The sequence below is a fragment of the Berghia stephanieae genome, chromosome 3 (assembly GCF_034508935.2).
Source record: "Berghia stephanieae isolate SIO BIC M18660-M18661 chromosome 3, UCSD_Bste_1.3, whole genome shotgun sequence".
NCBI lineage: Eukaryota > Metazoa > Mollusca > Gastropoda > Nudibranchia > Aeolidiidae > Berghia > Berghia stephanieae.
In genome coordinates, this window is record NC_088362.1 from 94,711,202 (window position 1) to 94,730,415 (window position 19,214).

At 36.2% G+C, this 19,214-nt stretch overlaps 1 protein-coding gene across 1 annotated transcript; it reads left to right on the forward strand.

Annotated features, from left to right (window-relative positions):
- The first annotated feature begins 1 nt into the window (after position 1).
- On the forward strand, positions 2 to 17,943 carry LOC144968882 (recQ-mediated genome instability protein 1-like). Its single transcript, XM_078907703.1, has 7 exons — positions 2 to 127; positions 7,286 to 7,397; positions 10,134 to 10,280; positions 13,173 to 13,301; positions 14,903 to 15,031; positions 16,475 to 16,608; positions 17,234 to 17,943. The coding sequence occupies exons 2-7, from the start codon at positions 7,290 to 7,292 to the stop codon at positions 17,274 to 17,276; spliced, it is 690 nt and encodes a 229-aa protein (XP_078763829.1). The 5' UTR covers positions 2 to 127; positions 7,286 to 7,289; the 3' UTR covers positions 17,277 to 17,943.
- Positions 17,944 to 19,214: the final 1,271 nt, after the last annotated feature.

Below are 19,214 nucleotides of genomic sequence, written 5' to 3' on the forward strand. Positions count from 1 at the left end.
TTTTCACTTTAGTCTTTGTTTTTTATCATCCATATAAAAACTCAAATGTTCTGTTTTGATAATAACGAAATGCGCAACTTTTAGTTTTCAAAAGACAAAACAGACATCTCTATCGTTTAAATTTCAGGTAAATTCCAATTCAATATGTTTTGTTTTTTTCTTGTTTGTTATTTTTTATCTTATCTCAGTAGCTTTGTTTGAGAAAAGACCGTTGTTGCTTTGCACTCTGACTCTCACACGTTCTTTTCAATTTTTGTGAACGGTCCCGGCTCTGTTCTTGCCAAATGAGTTGAACTTGAACTGCTATCTAGAGATAGGATAGAGCTATCTATCTCACAGAGTTCTACTATATATTAGAGGCGGAACTCGGCGTTCCGCCATGTGATCATATGAAACCACTGGCGGGGAGGAGAGTGTGGGAATGGTACTGAGTGGGATGAAGGTGATGACAGAATGACGAGACAGGTGAAAGATGCCAGTTTGGCCCTCTAAGGCTAAAAATCTACTGATTAATCTTATTACTAGTCTATTTTCCGTTCCTCTTCAAGTCCTACCATAACTTTGTATTTGTTTTCATAACGGTACATTGTCCTGCTCCTTTAAATTTGTTTTATGTTTGATTTACCCTTCAAAAGACGCAAATAGTTGCATTTAAACTTACTGTTTATTGATCAAAAATATTTTAACATGAATGAATCAAACAACCCGACATGAAAGAATACCCGTTATACATATATTTATATTTACGCAAACAGTAGAAACCTTATAAATGTTAACCTCTCTTTACTACAGAATTGTGATTTTATTTAAGTTTACTTATACATATTTCCATTTGGATTTTACGAATTACTAAATATCTATTATTCATCTTTGAAGAATAATAGGCTTTTAACGAAATCGGGTCGAACGAGACGCCGAACCCGAACCCGAAAGGATAGAGCCTTCTCACGTGACCATGAACGAGATCTGGATAGTGAAGACTCTCAAGCGGTATGCAGCATCGGATCTAAGGTCACGTGATAGAGGATAGCTTGGGTTGCTGTTGGCTTGTGTTAGGGGAGGGGCGAGGTCAGTGTCATTCATATAATTGTGCACGTGGCGCTCTATACAAAGAGAAAATTATAAATTGATTACGGGCGAAGGTGGGGGGAGGGGGGAGGGGGGGGGGGGGTTGACCCACAAACGATCGAGGTGTTGGGCTTCGGGTAGACCATGATACGAAATCAAGAGAAAAGGCCGCCGGTACTTGGATGGTGGAAATGGTTGGGGGGTGGGGGGGGGGGGTAGTGACAATCAGCATGGGATTAACATTAATAATATAGGCAATAGATGTGTATTGTTTGTATATGTTTGTGTGTGTGTGTTTGTGTGTGTGTGCGCGCGCGTGTGTGTGAAAGAGATTACATAAAAATACCTTTCTCGGGAGCTTCCAAATGATTACGTATACGATAAATTTGAAAACCACATTGTTGAATCAGCTTGAAAAAAGGAGAACATTTATCTATGTTTCACAAAAATAGGTTTAGAAATAAAAAATTTTTCTAGTAGATTGATTTTGAAAAAAATATTGCTCAATTTTATTAATTTAATGATAGTTTCTTTATTTTCCGGTCGGTTTTCTTGATTTATATCTCATTTTTCAATTCTCAATGCGACGAGCACACTGATGTATCTCGTGTGATTCAAAAGCGTTGTTTGTTTTTTAAATATATATATATACTGAGAGTCCTCACTAATTAATTCCTGAGCGTTGATATGGTGACGCAGCTATTACATACAAGACCTTGCAGTCGAGTCGGCAGGGCTTTTGGGTTACACAATCACTATTTACCCATCGGTCAGCGGTACTCTTTGATGTATACAACACTCACCGCCTTTACGCAAAGCCGCCTGCCCATAAATCAAGAGATGGTCTCCTAACTGTTCACAAGCGAACTGTCAAACGAGCAATCGATGATTGGATAAGAATCTCAAGATCTCATATAATAAGGTAAGTTTTGGAGAGGTGATATCCCCCCACCCGTTATCGGACAGAACTTTCATTGCGTTATATCATTTTAGCTCCGCCTCCTCTTTCTATTCCGGAGTGACGAGATTAGACGAGAGGACGCGAGAAAAAACTGATCACGTGATCGGTAAGTCGTTCGTTCGGTGTCCGTTCGGTGAGCAACTATAACTCTGTAATATCGTTTTCAAACATGGTCCAGAGTTGCTGCGTTGTTCATTGCACGAACAAACAATCTAAAGAATCAACTCTATCATTTCACCCGTAAGTTAATTTACCTTTTTCACTTTTTTCTATAAAAGAAATTAAATAAAATAGCAATGCCTTGATACATATATAACGCCTTATGAAGACCTCTCTCTATTTTTTTAAACCTTTTATCAAAATTAGCCTTGCCATTGTTTGATCGTTTGTGTTTGCATTTGCTTTTGTAGTAATTTTAGATTTTTACTTTTGTTGTTGTTATTTTTTTTGTTTTTGTTTTTGTTTTATTTTAAAGATAATATTGTTTATTTTCTTTTTTGTTGTTGTGTGTATGTGTATATATATATATATATATATATATATATATATATATATATATATATATATATATATATATATATATATATATGCGTGTGGGGGTGAGGGAGGGTGTATTTGTGTATGTGCATCATCTTAAGGAACAAGAAATTGAACGTAATTTATATGGTCTCATAAAACAAAATAAAAGATAAAGATAAGTGTTGAATTGTAAGCTTCAATTTATTAGGCCCAGACCGCGGACGTTTCGGGTAAAAGGTAAAAGTAAAACAAAGTAATAAATCAATTATATGTATTGCGTTTTTGACCTAAATCATTTTTCATTTGTTTGCTATCGAGGAAGGTACACCATTTATCTTGTTCCATTATGGTAATTTTATTTGGTTACAGTTTCCCCAAAAATGATGAGGAGAGAAAACAACGATGGATAAAAAACATCAGCAGAAACGACGTCAAAGGAAAACTATGGCAGCCAACTCCAAACTCTCGAGTTTGTTCAGAACACTTCAGGGCTGATGATTATAAAGATGGCAAGTTGATTAGATGCCTTAAGAATGACGCAGTCCCCACAATTTTCCCTAAATATCCCGAGCACAAAAAAATCAAAGACACGCGCAAACGGCCTCCACCAAAAAATAAACCATCCACCAGGACAGAAGAATCACCATCAATCCCGAAATACAAGTGCACTGATGACCATACATACTCTCACTTGAGTGTTGAGGAACATTTAAGAAAAATGAAAGAGGAGCTAATTGAATTGAAAGAAAAGCTCACTGCTGAGAGGAAGAAAAACAGGGTGATTTCACAGAAAGCTAAACGACGAGGTGTCAGAAACTCTGCATTGCTGGATGACCTTAAAAATAAAAGATTAATGTCCCAGGAGGGTCAAAATGCCATCATGGAAAACTTTGGAGAGACACTGATTCCACTCATTGAAAACGAATTGAAATCTGCCTCCACTTCTTCAAAGGGTATGCGGTATTCTGACGATGTGAAGTCTTTCGCTACAACCCTGAGATTTTACAGCCCCAAAGCTTATGATTATGTCCGAAGTATGTTCACTCTGCCCGATGAGTCAACAATTAGAAAATGGGCAACTGCCATAGACTGCCGACCAGGTTTTAATAGAGAAATGCTGACTTTCATGGCAAGAAATCTGGAGACCGACCCTGCAATGAAGGATGTGACAGTGATGTTTGACTCCATGGCAATACGCGCTGAATATGCATACGACGCAAAAAACAAGTGCTACTCAGGCTCCGTGGACATGGGAAGTGCTAAGGTCGGAATAGGTGAGGACACGTTAGCAACCGAGGCATTGGTGTTCATGGCTGTAGGATTGAGGGGCCACTGGAAACAACCGATTGGACATTTTTTCATCAACAAGCTGTCGGCAATGGTCCAAGCCAATATAGTAAAGGAGGCAATTGTTTTGATGAACGATTACGGATTCTGTGTCAGGGCAGTTGTATGTGATGGATCACATACAAATCAAGCGACGGCTCATAACCTTGGCTGCAGCTTTGGAGAACAATTTGTCCATACATTTCCACATCCGTCAAACGGGAAAGCAGTTTACTTTTTATTAGACGCCTGCCACTTGATAAAAAATGTTCGGAACACATTAGGTGACAAGAAGATAATTATTTCAAATGGAAATGCTATCAAGTGGGAGTATATTGAAGCGCTTCATAAATTGCAATTAAAAGATAACCTTGTTTTGGCTAATAAACTCAAGCCAATTCATATTGCTTTCCACAAGAACAAAATGAAAGTGAAATTGGCCACACAAACTCTAAGTAACTCGGTTGCAACCGCCATCGATTTCTGCAGGGGGGGTCTTCATTTGCCTGAATTCGCCGACAGCGGAGAAAACTACAAAATTCATCAAGGTTTTTAATGAGGCTTTTGATATCTGTAACTCTTCAAATCCTATTGCCAAGGGATTCAAAAGCCGCATTGACAAACACAACTTGATAATTAAGTGTAAAGCCATTGATGACATATGCTCATACATCACACAATTAAAGGAACCAAATGGGAGGCCTTTGATCAGTGGTCCGAGGAAAACCGCCTTCATTGGTTTTATAGTGACGTTGAATTCAATTAAGAAATTGGCCACAGATCTGCTGTCAAATGACGACACTGGCTTCAAATACTTGTTGACATACAAGCTAAGTCAGGATCATTTGGAGACCTTTTTCTCGATGGTAAGAGGACGCGGTGGATGGAACAACAACCCCAACACGATGCAATTTCAATATGCATTAAGAGTGTTGCTTCAAAAGAACGGCATCACGCCATCAAAGAATGCGAACGCAACTCCTTTGCCAACTGTTGTTGAACCCGAAATCACAATTTTCCGCCCCAATCCTACGTCAACCAGCTCGAAAGATCCGCCACTTTTGAGAGATTTCTCAGAAATATTATTAAACCGGAGCGAGTATCACGAAAGCGCATTGGATTACATGAGTGGCTATGTAGTCGGGAAAATAATTGACAAAATAAACTGTGACGAATGTGCACAATACATATCAACACAGCAATCTGAGGATATAGAAGACAGGTCCGCATTCACAAAACTGAAGGATCGCGGTGGTTTAAAATACAGCACACCACAAATGTTTAAACTTGTTTCCACAACAGATTCTGTATTTAGGGGTCATTTACTGCAACATGGCATTACTGCTGGTGTTCACCATAGAACTATTTCTCAAATTACTATACAAGTTCTGGACATTATGCGTCCTCAATTTTTTACTCATCTAGACAGCCATTGTAGAGACGTCCATTGTGTAAACTTCCAAGACGACCATACCACACAGATCATCAAGGAGACTGTTAAAACCTTCTGTAATGTCATGATTCACCATCATCGACGACTCATCAATGATCGTTATGTTCGTAAACAGAAACCCTCGATTCGCCATTCATTAACAAAAAAGATTCTGTTCGAGCATCAGTAACTGTAAGTATAGATCTTCTACAGTTTGATGTAAAGATTTTTATTTTCAATGTTTTGGAGATATGTTACTAATTGACTGTATTTACCCCTCTGCGAGGAATATTGGTCGCTTTACACATGAGGATTTATATATATATATATATATATATATATATATATATATATATATATATATATATATAGAGAGAGAGAGAGAGAGAGAGAGAGAGAGAGAGAGAGAGAGAGAGAGAGAAATACACTATTTTGAACACTCTCGGACAAACACCAGCACATACATACATGCATTTTATATATATATATATATATATATATATATATATATATATGAGGGAGAAATAGAGTGAATGGAGAAAGAAAGAAAGGGAGAGAGAGAGAGAGAGAGAGAGAGAGAGAGAGAGAGAGAGAGAGAGAGAGAGAGAGAGAGAGAGAGAGAGAGAGAGAGAGAGAGAGAGAGAGAGAGAGAGAGAGAGAGGCGCGTCGGCTCAGCTGATTTAATAGTGAAAACGTAGACTGTTGGTATGAATCGTCCCACACTTGCCGACATTTTGCCTCGCTCTATTCGTCACACGCCAAGTAACGTTGCGAACTATGACTTCCCGTTCTAAGTGTTACGGTAGACTTCTGTGATCTATCTAGACCTAGACGTCTAGTGGTTGTTAGTACAACTTATAGCAGTATTGGTAGTTTATTGATGGCAACTTCTATTATTTTCAGGAGCACTGAGATATGAGTCATGAGCAACAGCGAAAGTGAGGCAACTCTCTCTCTCTCTCTCTCTCTCTCTCTCTCTCTCTCTCTCTCTCTCTCTTTCTCTCTCTCTCGCTCTCTCTAGAGAGAGAGAGAGAGAGAGAGAGAGAGAGAGAGAGAGAGAGTTAACTTATAATTTATAAAATATATTTAACTAACTGTAAATAAAACAATAAACGGGGATGGAACTATTCTCATCAATTCTAACATAAGAATGATCAAGTCTGAGATTGAGAGGTGGGGACGGGGAAATTTTCATGGATTGAATTGGGATTGGGATAACAAAAACAATCATCCCTCCTTTTCTTTCCTTCTCAAACTAACACACTCTCATTCAACTTCAAGCCATTCGACAACACCGCCATTCTAAGACAACAAACCTGGTTCTGGAACAGGCAGCTATGCTATTATTCTTTATTTGGATACTGAGTTCTTAGCGGATTAAAAAGAATGTATTTTGCCCTGAGACTTTTTGAAAAGTTTGGTGTTCCCTTATTGTAGCAAGTGTCAGATACCTTTCAATCTTTCAACATTCAATCTTGATAAAATAAACACAGAAAGATGAATTATCAAGAAGAGTATTTTTTTATTAGGATTCGCAATGAACAAAAAATAAATTATAAAATGGGGTATATCTGTCTGTATCTGTATGGTTGGCGCTGAAGAAACCAATGGTCTGGTTGTATTTCAGCGGGGACCTCATTGGGCGCATAGTTGATGTCTTAAAGAACAAGTCTACATCGATGTGAATCATACCAAAAGAAAGCTTGATCACTGATCTTTCAAATTACACTAGAACCGTTCATATAGTGAGAAAAATAATGCAACATTAAGTAAAATTCTATTCTTAAAAACATAATCAAGGTAGTGCTTCACTTTTCAGTAACTAATCGGCACCTGCCTAGAGGCTGGAAACAGATTGATTATGATTATAGATGTATGAATCTGAAATAAAAGTTTTAAAACCAATCTGAAAATTAAGTCTTTTGTCAGTAAACGACAGTTTTCTTATAAATAACTTTTTGTTGTTTTTCGGAAAACAGAACAATGGATGTGCTTGCCTCCGTCAGAGACTGGTTGAGACAATCCTATAATATTGATGTGGCAGATGACTGGTTGTCAACGTGCATTGAATTCATTCGGCAAGAGACTCAGGTGCGCTACAAACATCAAAGTGTTCTGTCAATGAGTAAATAAAGTCAACACATTTGGATGTACAAAACAATTTTGTTTATCTGATATTTTTCTTTTCGTTTAATAATCCGCGATTCAATATATTCTTTAAGAATCACATAGAAATGCTACCAAGTTATTGGTTGCAACTGTTGCAATGATAAAGTTGGGTGTAAAATATTGGTTATCTATGCTGTGTTTAGCCAGGATGTTGTGCCTGTAATAACATCTGACTTTGGTGATGTTAAAAAATGAGACATGTTTGTCATTTATCAGTGTATATAGTTGATATTAGAGTTTATAAGATTTATGTTTCTTTGAAAACAAGACATTCTCATTTGTTAGATGATAGTTTGCTTTCTCTATTGACATTGTTTGTAGTTTGTAGCGCTTTTGACATATGTTGAGAAAAAAATTTGATGGAAGAAAAGCAAATGCACTGCAGTCCGCTTAAGATAAACTCTCGGGGACCAGAAACATTTTTTATCTTATCCAATTTTTATTTTATTTAAAACTCAAGGGGAACAACCCTTCAGTGACACAAATATTTGTTTAATTTATTTGTTATACTCCTTTATTAAATATCCCCAGAAGACGGGCCTGGCTTCCTGTTAAGCATGGTTAAACTAGACTTTTTCCCATTATCTTTTATTGTCGATTATCTAAATGCTTGGAAAGGCAGACAGAGAATGAGAAAAAAAGGTAGGAGACTTGAGATGCTATCATAACTCATGACCGAGTCTGGCGTTGAGTGCCAGTCTTGTTTGATCAGCAAACCCTTGAAACTAGCATAGTGAAAAGGGCTGGGGATTGGTGGCTACAACTACAACTAGAAGATGCCCACTTTGCAGTGGGGACGTGCATGGATGACACGATGAGGGGGGAAGGGCAGAAATGATAGACAAAGTACAATAGAAAAATAAAAAAGGTACAAACTATATTGGGACTATAGTACAAACTCATGTTCACGTGCATGCGTGCCTCGTGTGGCAACAGCATGTGTATTTTTGTGAATCTTAGCACACACTACACACTGACTCAAATTACACTCCAGCACAGTTTCCTCGAACTCATAAGAGTTCTGAAGTGTCCTGAATTTTTTCCTTATTTTTCTTTGTTATCATTCCATTCCTTTCTTGAACAAATTTGTACCCCGATCACGGTTTCTTTGAACTAATTTTACCCAGTGTAAAAAAATAATTAATCAATTTAAAGGGTTTTTTATGCTCCCGGTGCTTTCGACCACTGATGATTTACTGTGACATTGACAGTTATGTATATGTTTATCGTGTGCAGGGGTGTCTACCACTCATTCCATCGCCGTTTTGCATAACTAAAACCTCTTTACTTATTCTTTTCATTTTGTCATTCGTTCTAATTTCAATGCCAATCACCATGATTTGCAAATGGTTGGCTACGACAGTAAATGAATGTTGTGATTGAGCACCTGCCCCGTCTCCCCACCCCCACCCCATACACACACACACACACACACACACAAATACACACAGCTTGTAACATGTCATGTATTAAGTTATCTCCCTCAACAAATCAATAAAGCAAACAAATAATTTAAAAAAGTTCCTTTTTTTTACATCCTCAAACTGAAATTTGTCTTGGGGTCTATTCCAAGGGAAGACTGGAAAAACCCAGGTGTCAGCCACAGCGCAGCACCGCAAATTGAGCGAGGGAGAGGTGGCTTGCTGAAGGCCACATAACATGATGGATATTCGAACCCGGTATCTTTCGGGTGCATTGCAAAGTCAATACTGCTAAGCCACACTGCACCCCTCCCACCTTCCCCATCAAGTCGTTATGACAAGGCATGGTTTCCTCCAACATTTATGCATGTCCTGAGAAGTTTGAGGAAACCGTGCTGGAGTGAATATTGATGGTTTTGTTTCTTGATTGTGGCAAGTGAATATATTGCTCGATGAGGAGGCTAAAACATGGGAGATTGCGGTGAGGGATGTTTGAGAGATAGAATACCATTATACTCCCTGTCCACCCCAGTTGTGCAAATCCAGACTGATGAGTGTATCTAATCTGGACTAGCTCAGGGACGGAGTTTATCTCAAACATTTTAACTTACTATTGATTTAGGGCAGAAAAAATTTGGACGAGACTCAGTGTTTATTTTAACCGAGAGCGTGTCTTAACGCAGTTTATCGCGGACTGCAGTGTGGCTGATTTAAAGAATACTTTTTTTACAGTAACATATTTTAATATATTGCCCTAAAATCTTGACTATAATTCTGTAATTAGTTCTTTGTTAACAGAGAAAAAACATCTCAAGAAAAAAGTATTCAGAGTGTGGGTTCACATTTTCAGCTTCAATTGTATGGAATTCTTTACCACCAAAAACCCAACAATGTGAAAGTTTGTTATTCTTCTTAAACAGCATCTTAAAACCAATATTTTACTTTCTGCTTATCTCTGTGAACTTTGAACTATGTGTGTTGTGGTGGTTTTTGTAGTCAATTGAATGAACTTGTGTGATAACAGAAAATGATTGTAAAACCCCTGATTGGCATTGTTGTTTGCATCAAATACAAGTGATGTATATCATTGTCATCAATGTCGTAGTCAACATCATCATCATCAGTGTCATTTTCATTGTCATCATCTCCGTTTTCATTAGTGTTTTATTTTAATTGATTTGATATTGCATCAAAGAGTTGTATAATTATGGCTATTGTCTTACATGATTTATTTCAGAGTTCCAGCCCGAGTTTAGAGGAATTGAAAAGTCTCGTGTTTGAACAATGGTTGGGCTCAGATTTGACAGAAATTGGAAAACCATCCCTTCCAGATTATATATTCACTTGTGAGAAATGCCATCTTGACCACGTCTATCCCCTTCAGGTGTCGATCACACATTTATTTGTTTTAACTCTGAGACAATGTTTGAGTTTATTCTAAACGCATGTCATATCTTACCATTTCCACCAAGAGAGAAGTAATGATACGACTACTGGGGCTTCATAATGCATCATGTTCGGCATTTTTTATATCAGTGCACTGTTTGATGGATGAGAGCTGGAGATATTTTTCACCATAAATGGTCCCCATAGATCAGTTCATGGATCACTCAACTTTAAATACAACCCTGGGTAGATTTGGGAGGAGGGAGAGGGGGAGGGAGAGAGAGAGAGAGAGAGAGAGAGAGAGAGAGAGAGAGAGAGAGAGAGAGAGAGAGAGAGAGAGAGAGAGAGAGAGAGAGAGAGAGAGAGCAAGAACTGATCCGCTGATCCATCCGTGTTTGAGTAGCTGGAATTGTTTGATCTGGCAGAGAGTACTTTAAGATAGTTGAGCAGTCTGTCCAACGTGTTACAAGGACAAATTGTACTGTTCATCTGAAACCAGGATAAACCTGACTTCGTACACCTTATGGTTTTGAAAAACTTCTGTCTTTTTCTAAAGATGATTTATAATATTATTGGTGGATGAGACAATGGGATATGTAGTTGTAACCCTCAGATGCAGTTATTGTAATCAAATTCAAGTAACTTTTAGTGTGGTGACTGACTTGATGGGTACAGTGATTGCAAAAGTCTGGCCTGGTGTTGTGTCCTTGGATAAGCACTTAATACTCATGTCCCTTCTTTAACCAGATAGGAATGACCACCTTATCGTAATCATTGACGGATATTGTAAGTGTATGTTTGTTTGTATGGGCCCTCTGGGAGAATAAATTATGAAGCACATTGAGAGCATGATAAGATTCATGGTAATGCCCTGGACACAAATAAGTATGTTTGTAGGATTTTAATTTGATGATAATGTGTCTAAAGTTGTTTCACTAGACAGGGAGTTTATTGGGGGGGGGGGGGGGGGGGGGGGGGGGGGGGGTTATACCAGTATCAGCATTACAGCTCTATTAGATCCATACCAATTTTTCTTTTCTACTACCACTCATTTTTTGTTTGTTGATAAATGACATCAAGAGACAACAGGATTAAAATTAAGGTAATTGATTAAATAACACTTTGTTAACAAAGGTTAGAAAGTCATCAAAAAAATTACATGGATAAATTGATAAAATCAACACTTTGTTTAACAAAAAGGTTAGAAAGTCATCCAAAAAAATTACATGGATAAATTGATAAAATCAACACTTTGTTTAATAAAAAGGTAAGAAAGTCATCCAAAAAAGTACAGGTTAATGGAAACTGAAAAAATATGGGTTTATTTAGGCTGTTCCATCATTATAACATACCCACGTACTGAACGAGTTATCAATTGAAATAACAATATATATTGTGTTTATTCTTGTTTTAAATTATCTAAAACATAAAGAATGATGGTACTTTAATAAAATATTCATGTAGTTTTCATGAACTTCATTCAATGTATGTCAATAATTGAGATCTCTGTCTCACTGCAATTTCTATGCTGTTACAAACTACAATGAGGTGTAAAATATCCGATCACACCCAAAGCTAAAAACAAGGATGTGGTGGGCTTTTTAAAAATGCGATAGCTTGGCCATTAAACAACCCTCCTTAAAACAAATTGGTACAAATAGAGATAAAATGTCTTTTAGACAGACTTGGTTCAAATTTTTAAATATAATATGTCAGGTTTTGTTGCAGTTGTAAAGTTTTAAACGGCCTTTTTCTACCTTTAATGACATTTTTTATTGTTGAAGTGGTATGGGAATAAAGCTGAAACATTCCTTTTTAAGACGATACCAAATTTAGTTTTTTCATGGCCGAGGTATTATTGGTTAAATGACCCTGTTTTAAAAATAGTCATTTTCTCGACGATTGACGCAAAATATATAGGGGGGTAGGGGGGGGGGGGATTTGCCATAAAAGTTACATCGATTGTGGTACCTACAAATAGTGCTAAAAAAGAAATTTACAGAAGAGCATTGTTTTTACAAGTCTTAGTGATTAATTTACGACAATGAAATACTTTAAACAACAACCAGTCACAATGCCACATTTCAACAATGAAACCAGAGCATGATTTATTGTCAAGAGGTCAATGTATTGTTTCACAAGGAAAGACCAACTGACTGTCACAGTAGCAGATTGTCCTCTGCATGTGAGACCTCATAAGACAACTTTTTTTTTTCTATTAGGATAAAATAATCATTGCTGTCCTAAAATAAAACCACTTTCTTTCTGGATCCTCATCTTCTTCCATGTTTGAATAGACATTCACATTCATATATCAGTTAATGTCGAAGTCAGCAATGTCCCATTAGATGATGAAAGTTCTTTAAACGTCACAATTGCTGTCATGTATTATCATGTTATTGTTGAAAGATATCATCAAGATACAGCTGTGGAAGTTCTTAATCAATTCAATGGGTCATTGGTACGGCCAAAAAAACAACAACATTGAAACAACAACCACATGTTATTCTTTTAAATGAAGTTGGACAAATTACCATTTTCCAACGTGGTTATGCACCTGCTCATTGTTTGAATAAAGTTAGAAAGTTTCTAAATGGTATTAAAATCCCATTTATTGATCCTTTGCCAGCTGTTGAACCCAATGGAACATCTGTGGGACCATCAGAAAAGAAAAACTGAGATCCCATCCACACACCAATAACAATGACAAAATATCAAATTGATTGACTTATCTATCATAATCTGCTTTTTCATATTATATAAACTTATGACTATTCATCAAACGTGTGAAACTCAATATACTCCAAATAAGTGTATACTATTTTTTTACAGATGTTAAGAAATGTTCTAATTTGTTCGTTTTTGATTAACTTTAATGTTTGGTGCCCAGATGACCTCCATCCTTGATGTGGCCACACCCCTTTTTGGTCAACTGCAAAAGTTCCAGTCAAACGGTCTTGCCCCTGAAATGATTACATTCTCAGACAACCCATTTGAGTCTCACACACAACATTCACATGTGAGTTGCTTTTCCATTTGTCTATACTGTTGCCCACATCTTTAGTCACCAACAATGGACCTCTGAGTACATAAGGAGGTTTTAAAAAATATGAGGTCTCCCTAATGCAAGGCTTCTGGATTAAATGAAATAATTGTAAAAATTGAAATATTCAGTACCTTTCGCAATGGATTGAATGACTGTGCAGGGATGTCAATGAATCAATACAAACTTACTGAAGCCCTTAATCCCAGTCTGAACATAGGCGGCCATCTGTGATGCTTCGCCATTTGACTCCTCCTTTGGCCTGTCTTCTCCACCTATATACGCCCTGTAAAAAGTCTGCAATCCCAGTCTTCAAGAAAGCTGAAACAGGTTAGGCCTACACTGAGAAAGAGTCCTATTCAAAATACTGTTGTTTCAACAAGTATAGAAGTCATCGATGATCCAAATGAGTTTTATATTTGTTTGAAAAATGTCTTCATTTTTTTTACTTTTGTCAGTTTCATCACAGAATATTTATTGTCCTTGTTTTGTCAGTTTCATCACAGAATATTTATTGTCCTTGTTTTGTCAGGTTCATCACAGAATATTTATTGTCCCTCGTTTTGTCAGGTTCATCACAGAATATTTATTGTCCCTCGTTTTGTCAGGTTCATCGCAGAATGTTTATTGTCCCTCGTTTTGTCAGTTTCATCTTAGAATATTTATTGTCCCTTGTTTTGTCAGGTTCATCACAGAATATTTATTGTCCTCGTTTTGTCAGGTTCATCACAGAATATTTATTGTCCCTCGTTTTGTCAGGTTCATCACAGAATATTTATTGTCCTTGTTTTGTCAGGTTCATCACAGAATATTTATTGTCCATCGTCTTGTCAGGTTCATCACAGAATATTTATTGTCTCTCGTTTTGTCAGTTTCATCACAGAATATTTATTGTCCTCGTTTTGTCAGGTTCATCACAGAATATTTATTGTCCCTCGTTTTGCCAGGTTCATCACAGAATATTTATTGTCCTCGTTTTGCCAGTTTCATCACAGAATATTTATTGTCCCTCGTTTTGTCAGTTTCATCACAGAATATTTATTGTCCCTTGTTTTGTCAGTTTCATCACTGAATATTTATTGTCCTTGTTTTATCAGTTTCATCACAATATTTATTGTCCCTCGTTTTGTCAGGTTCATCACAGAATATTTATTGTCCTTGTTTTGTCAGTTTCATCGCAGAATATTTATTGTCCCTCGTTTTGTCAGGTTCATCACAGAATATTTATTGTCCTTGTTTTGTCAGTTTCATCACAGAATATTTATTGTCCCTCGTTTAGTCAGGTTCATCACAGAATATTTATTGTCCCTCGTTTAGTCAGGTTCATCACAGAATATTTATTGTCCCTCGTTTAGTCAGGTTCATCACAGAATATTTATTGTCCCTTGTTTAGTCAGGTTCATCACAGAATATTTATTGTCCCTCGTTTTGTCAGGTTCATCACAGAATATTTATTGTCCCTCGTTTTGTTTTTTTAAACACTTGACTTCTAATCGTCATGGATGTCAGCGTTTCTCACTTTTTTTCTGAACATATAAATATATTTCCATTTGATTTTTGGTTTGTGTCATCTTCAGGTGAACTCATCAACAACTAAACCATCTCGGATGCTGAAACTTGAATTGACAGACGGTGCCAGGACAGTCCATGCTATAGAATACCGATCCATCCCTTCCCTGCATACAGATCTTCCTGCTGGCACCAAGGTATCACACATGCCCAGCACCTTTAGATTTCAAAGTCTAACCTATAGAATTATTTAAAAGGCAAATTTGTTTAGTTGCAGATTTTCTCACCTCCAGATTTGAATTTTAACCAGGATATCCGTGCAAAGTTGGTGAATATTTTTTTTCTTTTTTTTTTTTGGTAGATTTTAATCAGAAGCTCCTAAATCGAGCTACACTAGAACTTTTAAATAATTTTGAAGTATTCTGTAATTATTAATGGTCTGCAAGTCTTACCTCTTTTATTGGTACAGGTTTGTTGGGTCAGTGGCTCTGTTGTACAGTAGTGTCTCCTCTAGTAAGGAGTCATAGTGGACATGGTCAGTGACCAAATCATTATCTTAATAATGATGGTAATAATAATATTAATAATATGGATAATAATAGTAATAATATGGATAATAATAACGATGATGATTATAATAATGATGATGATGATGATGATGATGATGATGATGATAATGATAATAATAATAATAATAATAATAATAATAATAATAATAATAATAATAATAATAATGGTAATAAAGAGCACTTAGAGCACTTTACCTCTCATGTAGACAAGCAGAAAGTGCTTTACATAAACATATAAGTATTAATTGAAATAAACAGATACATAAACAAATAAATCATGAATCTATTACATTAGGAATATTTGGGTTTTTGATTATGTTTTGAAAGTATGATGGACAAGGATGACCTCTCAATCGTACAAGTCGCAACTCTGTATAGCCGAAATTAATTGCAACTGTGATCGTGGTGAGGACAGATGGACATGCCTAAGCCTTCTTATGATATTATCTATTTTTCTTAAGGCACAATGAGTCAGCCCCATTTTGATAGGATGTTATTCTGTTATTTCCATTCATGCTATCATAGTCTTTTTGAATAGAATTGTTCCATAAATGTACTATTGTTGTTATGCCCTGGATGGTGCGTGGGAAAAACGAGTTGAAACGAGCATTAACTCGTGACTGCTGGACCTCGACTAGTTTGAGTGCAGTTTGCTTTGGTTGGAATAAGGCTATCATTTGGGATCGCTGTCAGTCCTTGACCTTGGCTTTTTGGATTGTGCACCTTTCGTGTAATGGTGACCAGTTTAGGCTCTTGTGCAGTCACGGAGGCTTTAAGTCCTCCTGTAGACCTTCGAGACACTGGAGTGGAGGCTGTCAGTCTCACGTAGGTTTGTCCGTATGTTTATTATAAACTTGGAAACAAAATGTTCATATCCATAGCAAAGTATACAATCATAAATCTCTCTCTCTCTCTCTCTCTCTCTCTCTCTCTCTCTCTCTCTCTCTCTCTCTCTCTCTCTCTCTTTCTCTCTCTCTCTCTCTCTCTCTCTCTCTCTCTCTCTCTCTCTCACACACACACACACACATTTACCTGCACCTCCTCATCACTCTCTTTCTCTCTTTTCCTCAGGTCGTCATCAAAGGTCATGTTTTGTGTCGGAGACAAGTTTTGCTGCTGCAAGAAGACAATGTTTGTGTTGTAGGAGGGGAAGTGGATGACCTGATTGTCGTCAATAACCCTATCATCAATCTCCAGGCAGAAATGTAAGTCATTAACAAGATTACTGGGACCGTGTTTTCTCCTCTACTTACTTTAGAGCAGACTTATATCAAACATGCTTGCGACGAATTGATGGAAACGATTTATACCCCCTTTTTATCTACCCTATCAATAGATCAATTGATATAAAAGACTGTTTACTGCCAGGAGTTGTTCTTTATATCTGTGCTCTGTTGTATTTTTATTTTCTAAAGAAAGACGAAATGTTACCATTAGAGAGTGAAAAGTATATGACTGTTTTCACATACAAAGATTTTCTGGCAGTTGATCAAGATCACATAATTTAATCGTGGAATAAGATTTTCTATTGATTTCTTATTTACTGTTCTTAAATTGTAAAGTCTAGTGTCCGAAAAAAATCTGTTTCATTTTAGTTATGATTGTTGTGAAGCTTTGTTCTATTGCTATCAACCTTATATTTAAACAATATTTCAAATACACGAGGAAGACTACATTTTTATCCAAGCTGTAGGACAGAGCATTAGACTTGTTACTCCCCAAGAGCTCATCACATTCTAAAAATAATTGTTTCTGTAAATGTAGCAATACAATGCGACAACTTGGCTTGCTTGACAGTCTGAATGAATATTTAATCATTTTAAATTTCAGGGAGAGAAACAGACAAGTGTTGATGACTGACAGAAATTCTTAAGGCACAATGAGTCAGACCCATCTTGCTTAGGATGTTATTCTATTATTTCCATTCATGCTCTTAATGAATAGAATTGTTCCATAAATGTACTATTGTTGTTATGCCCTGTCTATGGCCAAATATACTATTGTTGTTATGCCCTGTCTATGGCCAAATGTACTATTGTTGTTATGCCCTGTCTATGGCCATATCGTAAAAAAATGCTTTGGTCATTGTTAGTGTCGCACTGGTGGTTTCGGCTTTGTGATTTTCTGATATGACACTCTTTACTCACATAATCTCACTGTACTCAGGTGTAAAACAGGCACCTGACCACTATTTGAGCATTTTGAAAACAAAATGTAGAATCCTTTTTTTTTTTTTTTTTTTTTTTTTTTTTGTTATATAAGATAACTCAGTCAGTATGATTACTCTCCACTTTTATCTTTGATTGAATTTATCTGTCGTAACAATTTAGTATCTGGCCAGGAGTTTAATAGCACTTGCAAACATGATTTAAACACCCTAGGAAAAAGGTAATAGTTCACAACACAAAAGGACAATTATTTTGTAGATTTAGAGTGAAGTTCCTGCAAGATTCTGGGGTCACAGGTGCCAAAGACAAAGGGAGACAAAGGAGCGTTTTTAAAATGTAGAATCCAGCAGCAAGGTAATCATATCGTATATATATATATATATATATATATATATATATATATATATATATATATATATATATATATATATATATATATATATATATATATATATTATATATATATATATATATATATATATATATATATATATATATATATATATATATATATATATATATTATATATATATATATATGACTTGACTTACTGACTTAAAGCCTTTTGCTTCCTAATCATCTGATCGGGATGCCTCGGCTGCCTCTCCAATCATCTGTGTCATTTCCTTCCACTGTTCACGGTCTTTTGCTGTGGATGCTAAGTTCATAAGGTCTTCCTTTGATTTTAATTCTTTGTTATTTTGAAGGCGTGTTCCAATATTAAAATATATTTTCATCCTCCAAAAGCATTTGATAAGTGAGGCAAAAGACAATTCAGGCTGTAGTCTAACAAAGCGTATTTCTTAAATCTTATTTTTTTAAAGCCTCTTGTGTACTCTTCTTCAAGCTCAAAATTCAAATGTTGGCAACCGTTCTTCAAAAGCTATGTGAATACTTGTGCGACTCTTTGAAATGAAAAATAATTTATAGAATAATTTGTAAAACATACTTCTTGTATAAAATCAATCTTGGTGTGACGATGAGACAGTTTCATCTCGTATCATCCCCATGCACATTTGTATAAAATAAATCTTGGTGTGACGATGAGGCAGTTTCATCTCGTATCATCCCCATGCACATTTGTATAAAATCAATCTTGGTGTGACGATGAGACAGTTTCATCTCGTATCATCCCCAAACACATTTGTATAAAATCAATATTGGTGTGACGATGAGACAGTTTCATCTCGTATCATCCCCATACACATTTTCGGATATGATTAGTTTTAATTGTTGTTAGCAAAAATTGTTATCAATTGAAACAATAACAGGGGTGCAGTTGTTAGATACAATCCTTCAAAACGTAGAAAAAGTGAAAAATTTGTCAACCAAAGGATGCTTGATATTGAATGAAAACATCTGTTTGGGAGTGAATGTGATTTTTTTACGGTATGACCAAGTCAGGTTCATATTTTTTTAATGAGCCGGCCAGACAAATGATATTGAATGTAAATACTGTAAAGTAAAATTTATTTATTTTACTTGTATTGTTATTACTTTTATTGACTTGTATTGTTATTTTATTGTGTGGGGACCAAAATAATTGGCATGTCAAGTTTCGATGGTCAAAAGTCAACAGTCCTTACCCAAAGGACAAAATGTTAATTCTTTAATTTACTGTACACTAAAAAAGCACTTTTTGT